The 12,150-nt window shown below is 31.8% G+C and overlaps 1 protein-coding gene across 1 annotated transcript; it reads right to left on the bottom strand.

Moving 5' to 3' along the window:
- Positions 1–343: 343 nt before the first annotated feature.
- LOC148275224 (uncharacterized) lies at positions 344–6,771 on the bottom strand (the record flags this gene model as incomplete). The annotated part of the gene is made up of 2 exons (XM_088235994.1): positions 4,135–6,771; positions 344–545 (listed from the first exon to the last, which is right to left on the bottom strand). Coding segments are annotated over exons 1-2 (2,671 nt in total), but the record flags the coding sequence as incomplete, so codon positions are not given.
- Positions 6,772–12,150: the final 5,379 nt, after the last annotated feature.

The raw sequence follows: 12,150 nt of genomic DNA, 5'->3' as shown, positions 1-12,150 counted from the left end.
AAAGTCCGCAAAAGCAACCACAGCCACATAGTTTAACAGAAAAACCGTTCATAAAATCAATAGTCTTTCATTCGCCTCCGTTCATATTTTTTTAACGAAAAAAAATTAAATTATCTTGATTTAATTCATTAACTGCGGTATGACTAAAAACTTATTTTACCGCTTTCTTCGTCCCATTTAGTGTGAATTTTCAATTTGTGTAAATGGCTTATGCCAAATATTGCCATTTTTTCATCGCGACCATATTGTAATTACATTGTATGTGAACTACTTTATTTAAGAAACTGAAGCTGCAATTTATGCGTTTGATTTAACGTGGTAAATATTTTAACAATTGACTCACCCTTGATAAAATCTACCGCCATCTCCAGCCCATATGTGTCCTTATCGCAGTCGTCCAAGATGTGGGCTCCCAAAGTGACATTGGGCATAAAGAGGGGGTCGGAGTTAAGGCGGTCCAGGGTATACAACATAGCCTCCAAGGCTTGTATGCCTCCCTGGGGCATAATGGGGCCGCAAGTTACGCTGTCCTCACGGGAATGGACCTAAACCCACAAAATTAAAATAGAAAAACATATCATGGAAAGTTTTATTGTAAAAATTTTATGTACAAAATACATTTATTTTTAATGACGTAACAGATAAGTATTTTAATAATCTGTGTCCAGGAAGATAAAAAATACATTTCAGTGTGTGAAATAAGCTAACGTAACCTTACCTAACCTAACCTAACCTGAAACCTGGACAAGTGTTTTCGACTTAATCACTACGCATGTGAAATATAAATTTCAATCTTGTTTTTTTCTGCAATATTTCATTTTTCCTGGACTCGCACCTGATGATTAAATCACTCAATTTGGTTCACCAATGCAGTGTCCTATTCACCACTGGGTATGGAAATAGGGAATATGATGATGATTGTGATTATTAATATAGACAATTTTATCAACATGGGTCTGTTTTTAGCGCTGACTCGCTCGGAGATTCTTTTGTTAAGCCACTTTATTTATTTTATCACCGGGACTCAAATCCGAAACGCCAGTATCACTGTTGACCATCTAAAAAACTGCGCTACAGAGAGCGCTAAATATCATGAAGTTACTGTTTGTTTTATACTAAGAAAATAAAAAAATAATGTGACATAAATAAATAAATAGAATAATTGGCAATCAAAATGAATATGAAAATTATTTCCTCTATACTAACGATTAATTCAGAAGTTAAATTTATTACGATTTTGCGTATTTATATTTTGTATTATAAATTATTGAAAATTTGTAAGGCAGCTTAACCCTACATCAATAAATCCATTTTATACTACGTGGTGAATAAACTGGGTGTGGAACACCCATAATTATTAAAAAAAATGTATATATCCATTTATATTTCCTTCTTTGTTTCATGAATAAACTTCAATTAACATTCTATTATTTGAAATAACCGAATTTTTAATAACCGAAGATATTAAAAAATAAAAGTATTGTACTGTACTAAATTAAGAGATAAGAGAACGAACGCAGAAAACTCCGGTGACAACTGTAATGCCTCTTGAAAGCCTTAACCACGCTTGTCTGATTTACAAAGAATCGGGTGTTTGACATCCTGGAAGTCCACAGTTGACTGTTCGTCGGCAGTTTATGTCAGAACTACGGACGTGAACCTGACTTGGAATGACGCAAAGGAGCTGGCAGCCGAAAGAGATGCATGGGGGCTCTTTGTGGACACCATATTCTCCAATTAGGGAGCGGATATAGGATAATGATGATGATGTCAAAAATAATCAATAAAAACTTTCCCTTGAAATTAAAAAAAAAAATCAAAATAAACTAAGTTTTGAAAAAAAAAACACAGTTAAAAATAAATATTTGAAGCTGTAACTTTGTGATTTTCAATGTTTAATATGGTAACAAAAATTTTCTTAGTCAAAAATCACTAAATCTTTTAATATGCCGACCAGTTTAAAAACATGATGTTGCATAGTCAAGTCTTAAAATAATATAAGATGAAACATTTTAATTCTTACAAAAAACAAATAAAAGAAGAAAAATATTTGATGTCAAAAATGTTTGAGTATGTCCAAATGCTTGCAGACTGGCTGGATTTCCTCCCTAGGGAGTTATTCATATTTGTTGAATTAACTACTTGGTAAAAGAAGGAATATAAAAATTGAAAAATTGTTTTCAGGCGTTGCCTAGTAGGTGATTTGATTCAGCCGGATGAATCTCACCCACGTGATATAGGTTTAAGCTCTTTTACTTCACAAAAATCAACAGATGGGCAGAATGGTGAATGTTACACAGTGTGTAAAGTGGCCATTTAAACCACCCAATGACGGGTCATAAGCTCTGTAAATGCCTAGACTTCCATATTCCCTTCTCAAAATTGTTTTTCCCTCTCTGTTGAAATAAATTTAAATATTTGAGGTCACTTTATTTTAGACCTTTACGAAGGAAAAAACGTATTTTGAAACCGATCGGCACATTAAATGTATTAAATGATTTAACGAAAAGTAAATATTTGTTATATCATTCAAGTTAATAATTTTTCAGAAAAAATATACGTAGATACAATAACTAAGAAACGTTTTTTTTTTACAAAGTGATGTTTTTTGTATTGTGTGTGCCCAAAAATTTTTAACAAATCTTGAACCTGGGTGTGAAGTATCCGAACACATATTGAACTCGCTTATTTCAGCCCACACGCAAGGCACTACTAAAATAAAGCAAGTTATCGATACGCCAGTCTTTTTACTTCGGCTACTGAACGGGAGGGGGTGCGATGCTGTCAATACTGTAAGTAGTGAGATTTAAATATGAGCCGGGTGTCTCTCACCCGGGTTGACGCCAGGTTAAAGTAAACTAAATATTGTGTTGTCGATATAGCATTTTTAGTACTGGAATTCAAGTATTTTACTGTCGACGCTCCGGTAATAATGTGCTCCAAACGCGTAAAAAGTTTTGCAGACTTTCCTAATAAATAATAATAATTACTATTTACCATCGTAAAGATGCTGATAGGAAATTGGGTAGTTGCCAAAATAGGGTTGAAAATAAAAGTCAACGCCATCGGAATTTAAACTGTTTTTTTCGAACCACGCTGCGTATACTTTATATAGTCACGTATTTTTTCATAAATCATAAATATACAAATGAAACCTGACTACGAGAGAACACGCTTTTACTAGGATACGTGTAGTTTGTGTTTTTTTCTTAAAAAAGATGAATATCTTAAAAAAAGAACACTTTTTCTTAAGTGCCTACTGCCTAAAAAATGGTTTTCAGGTTAATTATATTAAAATTCACATCATCATCATCAAATTCGCATTTGCACCTGATGGCGCTAAGTGTACTGCATTGGAAAATTACATGCAATGTATCTTAATTATGTGTTACAGAAAGGTAAGTTGATTATTCGTGTACTTCAGGTACTAATCTACGGACAGTTAAATCCCTCTCATAAGAACCTCGTAGGAATCGAACCCATGACCTTAAACATAGCAGGCGAACACGCTCGCCACTATACTACGAGGCGAATTTATTTTCGCTTGATTTTCCTTTCCAGGATTTTAACCTGAGAGTAGCCATCGAGTCGAAAACATTTGTCCAGAATTCTGATTCTATTTCACACACAAAACTGTTTTCTTGATCAGTCCGAAAAATGACAAAATCTTCGTTTTTTTTTTAAATCCTCATTCCGAAAATATATTTAGACTTGAATAAAGTATATAAATAAAGAGTAAGATGATAAATATATATTTACCGACCATAAGTTAATATTAAAAATAGAAAAAAAAAATAAATTCGAAGTTATCAATGAAAAATTTCATAAAATTAAATATCAACGTCTGCTTTTTTAAAAATTAATGAAAACTCGCTGTGAATAAGAATTTTAAAATGAAGAAATCTGTAATGATTATAAATTGATGATATCAATTTATTTCAACTTCATCACATGGCTAAACTCACAAGCGTTTTAGTAAAATTATTTTGGAGTAATTAATTACAAGTAATTAATGGATTATTAGTTTATCGTGTTTTATACAAAAGTTTTGTTTTCTAATTAAGTCCTTAATACGGCAATCAATATTGTGAATTTTTGACATATTTTAGACAAAATTATTAAAAAGTTCCTTACCATCATAAGTCCCCCGAGGATAATATCTCCTTCCACAACAGAAGCTAATTTGACGGGCCAATTAGGATCGTCGCTGTCGTCCGAAGAGTTGGAGCTGATTTTAGTCCCAGAAGTGTTAGATGATAAGCTATTCACCTTTGGGTCCAACCAACGATCCTCACTTTTAATTAAGCCCTTAGATTCTTCCGCGTATTGAGGACGCACGTATTTCACACTTGGAAGGGTTGTTACGCCGTAATTAGAAACTAAAGTGTATAGAGCACTCGATGTATGAACGTTTAACGTCACATTTTCTTCAACTCCGAAACTGAATGAAGCAGATTGGTTCCCTAAATCTTCCGCACGAAGTGAATTTTCTATTACGGGAATTTCAAGCTCGGGTTGAATTAATGTTGTGTAAATAGTAAGCGAAGGATTTATTTCGGATTGGGTAGTGGTATGATCAAATAAAAAACTTTCACTGGAACTTGCGAAGGTAGTGTTATCGTCCAAATTTGGCGATGTATCTACATTATACGGCCCGGTTGAATCCTGATACGGATCGCTTGTTTCTGACCGAGAGTATTTTTCTCCTTTGGTACTAACGTTTGTCGGGTATATCGATGCTTGTGATTGATTTACAAAATAAATAGGCGTCGGCGTTACATTGGAAACAATTCCAGGAATTTCGCTTTTATTATTCGCATAATTTAAAACGACGTTTTCATCAATGTATTTTGATGAATTGACGAATGCGGTGTGTATCGAGTTATTGAAGTATACGCATGTATTATTGACGACACTTTGATTTTGATAACAATCAGAAGTGATTTTGGTGGCGTTAAAAAAAAGGTTTTCAGCTTTTAACATTTGTTTTTGCGTGGTTTCATCCACTGAGTAAGCTTCAAGTTGATCATACAAAACGGCTTCGGTTACTAGATCAGGAGAACTTGTAGTAGTTATATTTTCGATCGACTTAATTACGGTACTTGTAAAGAAAATTTCTCCGATGGAGCTTGCACCGTCCTCATTCCCTTTTTTCTCTTGAAAATGTTCCGAAGTTTTCAGGTGATTGACATTAGGGGTTGAGACTATGCTATACGCGTCTTTTCGTTGGAGTTCATGATTTGTGTTTCCGGACGTTTCTTTAGTCAATTGCCTTAGGGTAATGCGCGTGACTAACAAACTAGGACTCGCAGTTGTTCTTACAGTCTCATGTCCTAGAAAATCTAACGCTTGTCCACTTAAAAATGCCTTGTGTTCCTTTTTATATTCAACTTCTTTGTTTTTTATCTTCTTGATCAATGGTGTTAAATCTAAAGGGCCGAGCAAGGTACTGACGCCTTTATCAGATTTAATTCTACTTGTTTGATCTCCGTAACTAAACTTTCCTTCATCCTCTTTAAAAAGGGATTTATTTGGGGATTCAAAACTTCCCCGTTTAACTTTCGAAATTATGTCTATTCTAGGATTTGTCACATTTCCAGTGTATTTTCTTAAAAATGCTGACTTTGGTTTCAACAAAAATTTTGATATTTTGGAAGATTTTTTATTGACAAAAGAAGTAAAAGACTCGTTTTTTTCTGATTTTTCCATAGTATGTATGTTGATATTTTCAACTTTATCTGATGTATTGTATGAAGGATTTAATACGTTTGTTTTCTGTGTATAAATTTTATTGTTATTTTTATTTTGAGGAATTGTGTTTGATAAATTGAGTTCAGCTCTAATTGTTTCGTTCATTCTTTGGCTAAACGAATTCTCACTTTTATTTTTGTTCAAAGAAAAATATATTTTTATCATGCATTTCCAATTTGTACAGTTATTACTTTGTGAAAAACGATAAAAATCTATTGAAATTGGATAAATGCTTCTCTCATTGGGAAAATTGTTCAATTTATCGTTTGGATATTCTGCGTCCATTGAAAGAGGCTTAGTGTCATTTTTTTTTGAATTATTAAATCTTCTTTTCTGTGCTCTAATACTTAAGTCTTCCGCAGTTTTTTCGAATGAATTAAGACTCATCTCATTTAATTGAGAGACGTTCTTTGAAAAAGACAATTTGTCTTTCGATACATTATTTTGCGAATCGTTTCCACGATACTTTTCTTCCTGTGCTTTATTAATCGTCGATGCATTAAATCCGTGTATATGTAAACGTATAAGTTTGGAAAAGTCCTTATTTGATTGACTTGAGTCTACAGAACTAGTATTACTATAAACGTATTTCCACGGTTGAAATAATTTAGAATCGTCTATTTTGGTTACGTTATCTAACACAAATATGCTACTGTTTCGTATTGTAACATTCTGGTGTGCACGTGAAACATTTTCTCCTAAATTAGATCCCCTAGCTGGATTATTACGTAATAATACAAAAAACGATGCGTAGAAAAAATATGGTAATGAACGAGATGTAATTAAATTAAATTTTCTTAAAAATGTTCTGGGCGGGCGTTTTAGGGGGAAAAACTCCGAACTCAGTATCATTTTACTGCCTTATGATAAACGTATTAGCCTTTTCATAATTAAACTTTCAATCACATATCGAAAAGGAGAAGCACTTTGGATTTTAAAAGTTCATTCTGCTCAAACACTTGGGAGGGATCCATGTTTTAGGAGAAGTTTTCGTATTCTGAAGCCATCATATTCGTTTTCCTGGAAAAAAGAAAAAAAAAACTTGGTTAATAAGGTAGCATTCTGAAAGATCACTGTAAATAATATTCTTATTTAAAGATCGAATAAAAAATATTTTTAAACTTTACAAAAAAAGTAATTTATTCACAATTCTTGATAGAATTGCATTGTAATTATACAATAATTTATCTTTTAATATAAGTTAAAAATTAAAAATACTTGGTACACTTTTACTTATTTATTTGACCAATTAGCGCTTTCACCCTCTAGTGAGCATTTTCATACTCATCTTCAGTATCTTCAAATCAGTCAGACCAGTCAGAAGATGCTCAATAAAGGGTGAAAGTGCTAATTGGTCAAATAAATAAGTGAACGTATATAAAAATAATATACATACAATTTTCCCTAATTAGATTTTGAAAAAAAGTTTTATTCGATTTTAAAAAAACAAAAAAAAAACTGATATGTCGCATTATATACATAATACCCATATCTGTACTGTCTTAAAAAATTTAAACACGCCATCAGTAAGTTATTGTTTTGATATTTTTACTGTATTATTTCTTTTAGATTTTTACAGTGTTTACATACATTAGATAATTCTGAACCATTAGTAATGCAACGTTGGCTGTTTGAGAAGATAAATACATCACTAAATACGAGAAGAAAAACAGTATCAACTACATTTACAGAAATGGAGAGATAAATTGAAGAATGGCTGGATAACACTGATTATCGTGGTTATAAATCCAAAGATTTAAAAGAAAACTTTATTCCAGATTTAATTTTGTTTACTAAGAAAAACAACAGCAATACAAAAAAATATACACAACATTATAAAAAAACATAAAATAAAGCCAAATCTGTTTTCCACATAAATACAATTATAAAAATCCAGTTCAGTTAAATATAATTCATAGAAATGCATGTGTGCGAGTTTTTTTTTTGTAACACACGTTTCATTTTGCGTAATCAATTTATATTCACAGGTTTATAATGATAAAACTCCGCTTTAACCATGTAAGAAAAATTAAAAATAACGGAAACTATAAAAAGTTCTTGTTTTTAAAGTAACTCGCGTTACATGGTTTTGGTGAAAATGCTTAAAAATGCTACGGAATAGTCCCATAGTTAATTTTATAGACATTTTACAGTTATATTTACGGCAAAGATTTACTCATCTGAGCCTTAAATTTATAAGAGACTATCATCTCAGATATCTTCAGAGGAGGAAACGTACACTTAACACTGTAATTATTTTTTTATAACTGATTTTCATTCCATCACAAAACACCCAGGCGTGAGAAAAATCGCATTTTAATTTTCGTATTCTCGCCGGATATTAAATTTGAAACCTTCCGTGCGTTATTCAAGCGTCTTGACCGCTAAACCTCGGAGGCCGTTGATGTGTTTGAGAAATTTCAATTTTCACATTTTTTTTTTCTTAATTTATCTTAATAATTTCAAAACATCGTTGGCGATAATTATTTTAAATACATCAATTTTTCTCCCTCAATTCACCAGCTCTCAAAACTTCCTTGAGTTAATTGTGATCACCGGACTATCCAGTTTTTCTCGGGTAAGGTCCGAAAATATATAGTAAAGCATTTTTTAATATATTGTTGATTCCCCGTATTGCGGCTGCAGATATCCTAGTAAATCATCCAAACATACCCGGTGGTCTTGCCTCTTTTTCACTATCTACGAATACTAACAGGAGCTTTTCGCTTCTATCTGCGGCCCTATTATTGGTCCTGTCAGATTTGCAGATCTGATTTGTTCCAAAAACAATTTTAAGGCTTTTAAAAAGTTTTGTAATAATTTCGGCGGGTCGATCATGATCCATCAATTTAATACCAGCCAATAAAAAATTCACTTCCCTCTTTTCCTAAGTCTAACTCAGGTAACGTTGCGTGGTTTTGTATTACCTGCTTTGAATACAAGGCGACCAGATTATAGAAAGGCAGCTTATCGGTAGCTTTTATAGTTCAGAAATAAGCATTTTGTAAGAAATAAGCGTATATGTAGGCACCGTCAAGGAGACCTGAGTTCTCAGGTATGGAGTGCGGTTTGTGGTAGGCAAGCTGCTTTACTTGGAAGTGGATGTGAAAAAACTACGATATATATGAAAACGTACACAAATTGGTTGACATATTACAATTTTAGTATCATGATCAACAAAACAATGTTTAAATACTATTTTGTGAAACATAAACTTCCTCATTCAAATGAAATTTAAGTAGGTACTAAGGTAGGAACATTATCTGATGAGTTTACGTTTATTCGTGTATGAACGCCTTGCCTATCAAAACATATATTATGATAATAATAAAGGAAGTCTATAAAATTTTTGACACTGTTAGCTTAACACAATATGTAAGTTAGAAGTTACGTTCGTAAGATTATGTGTGTAGATAAAATACGCATTGTGGTTACACATGTTACGTTTAAGATAATAATAATGTAATTACGTGGCGAAGGTGGTTAAAGAGTTAATTACCCCATAGTAAACATACGTTTATATTAGCACCGTGATTTATAAAGGTCTACAATTAATGTGAATTTGAGGTTTTGCTCACAAATATTCGATTACATTGAAAAGAGACGGGTTTAAATGCAATTTGTTAAAAAAATATAACAATTCATATTTTTACAAAAATATTATTTATTCTTAAAACTTAAATTAAGGAGGTTTCATTAGTATTGGGGTTATGTTATGACAAACGTCATCAAAATGGTAGAGCGTTGTAAAAATGTCTGCATATCGATGATGGAAAGAAAAAAAATACCAAGCGGCATGTAGCAACTTCACAAAGAAGCCAATGAAAGTATGTTTGATTTTTTTTTATTTTTTTAAATCTCATTCATACGTATATTTTTGCGTGATTTCTTCACAATTTAAATTCGAAATTAAAACAAGAGATTCTACGTTGATTTCTCTAATAAAATTTGAAAATACTTAAATTGGCCCTTCCGTGAAATTGCTACATGTTGCTGGTAACTTTTTCCTTTCCGGCGTCGGTATTATTACCCTGGGTGGGGTGGACGGCCGTTGAGCGCATCGTAAGTATTACCAAACATTGTGGTGAGTTATTCTGCAATTTACCGCACATATATCTGTAAATAAAGTGCACTCTGTGTGTCAATACAGATAATGTCTGTGTGGAAATAAATTTTGATTCAGAACATTTTCGCAAAAGTTAAGTTACTTAATACCGACTTTGCCATGTACCTACTGGTTAGTTTAGGTTTTGGTTTGGTTTTAGTTGGGTTAGGATAGTTGAGGTGGTTGAGTATAAGTATTTTTTTTCATCTGTCTATGAAATTGAATAATTATTTTTAATCAATAATACTTTTGTTAAATGTTATTGAATATTTGTATATAACCACTTACCGACTTTTCTTTGTCTACCGGTTTCGAGACGTACCCGTCTCTTCGTCAGGACACCAATTAAACCAACATGCAAAACATGACACTGTACAAAGCTTCTTGGTTTAATAACAATACATGTGCCAGCCAGGATTTGTAGACGGTACCACCTGTTTCATGTACCAATAAGTAAAACATCGTATGTTAAAAATGCTTTTTTTCGTAGGACTTTTTCAATGTACAATACAAAATTTAAAAATGTAGATTACACAAACATCACACTGTCAGACTTAGAATTTACACTAAAAATGTAGTATGTAACTTAGTAGACATTATAATAATAAATATGTACATCCCCCCTCTCCTCCTTATCCTCTCTTCAATCATTTTTGTCCTTATCCCGCCCAATTTAAAGTAATAAGTTACTTTAACATTAAGATGTTCTTAAAATAAATATTAAAAAATCTTTGAATATTGGGTACGTGAAAATAACATTTTTATATGTATAAATTGTATGTATTTATTTGATATGTAATGTATTTTCTTTACTAACTTTGTATACTATGTGGAAATCTGTTATTAGTTCTGAGCTTAAACACTATATCTGTTTGTTTACTAAAAATATGTATGTAGAACTGTTGATTTCCCAAATAAAATAAAATAAATAAATAAATAAAATAAATATTATATAAACCTTTACCCTAGTTGTTGTACAAAAATATAAAACCAACACGAGATGCGTTTTAATAAGCACATGCAATGATTGGTTGGTGTTTAAGTTGGAAAAACATCACAAAATTTAGATTTTCGTGTTAAAGAACATATGAGGTGTCTTCGCAATAATAATTTCACTGAATTCGTTAATCACCTTATCAATTTAAATCATGACTTTAATAAAAATACTTTAAATAAAATCTTACATACAAATAATAAAGGGCCAAAGGTTAATAATATGGAAATATTTCACACAAGAAAGCTTTAAAAAATAATGTTCCTGAGATCAATTATCAAACAAACATCCAATATAGTCCTTTATACGATGTTCCACTTTGATGGTCACCCTATAAAATCTATGAAACTTATCCCCTCCCTCCATCCCCTATACTTTTTTCATTAATTCTGAAACAAGAGAAAATGTTCAACATTTAATCAGCGCATGTTTGTCCTAATCACTACATGTGCTTATTAAAATGCTTGTCGTGATGGTTTTACATTTTTGTGCAACAACTATGGTGAAGGTGTATAGTGGATCTTGCATGTTAGTTTGCATGTTGATTTAATTGCTGTCCTGACGAAAAGACGGGTACGTCTCGAAACCGGTTGACATGTAGAAAAGTCGGTAAGGGGTTATTAACAAATATTTAATGATATTTAGTAAATAAATACTATTTATAAATAAATGAAAATAAAATAAACGTCTTCAATTTACAATACAGGAACATTGAAATGTGAAATATTAAACATACCCATTATAAACTTGTTTTAATCCATGATAAGTGTACAAATTATTGATATTTTCTTAGTACTTTTTATGAATCTGCTTTCATTTGAAAATATGAATTTAACGCGTTTATTTTGAGTTGGTTATACTTAAGGAGTTTTCTTACTCATATTAAAAGCTGCTTATTTTCATGATAACACATTTTCCTAAAGATACTTAGATTATGGCTATCCTACCTCAGAAACTTATAATAACTTTTCGATAATATCCTTAAAAGATAGGGAGTTATGAAATTAAGGCTGATGGCTCTTTAGAATTCCATTATACGGGTTCGCATATATAAATACGGCGGTAAACTTTATACGAAGATATTTAACAAAAATACTTTTCTGAAACCAATTAACATATAAGCAACATATCAATATTCTACTTTACTTTGGCAAAACTTGTCGCTTATTGTTTGAAAATCACAGTTTTTATTGTTCAATTTATTTCCAGTCACGTGTAAAGAGGGCCAGTTTCGATGAATGCGGTATAGTGATTTACTGGATTTCTGGAAAGTATGAGAGTTCCTGTCCAGTTGGAGATG

This window comes from Micrasema longulum, unplaced genomic scaffold, assembly GCF_059751315.1.
Source record: "Micrasema longulum isolate JH-2025_06_02 unplaced genomic scaffold, ASM5975131v1 h1tg001486l, whole genome shotgun sequence".
In the NCBI taxonomy this organism is placed as follows: Eukaryota; Metazoa; Arthropoda; class Insecta; order Trichoptera; family Brachycentridae; genus Micrasema; species Micrasema longulum.
Note: the sequence above shows the minus strand (reverse complement) of the source record. Positions and strands in the feature narration are given on the sequence as shown.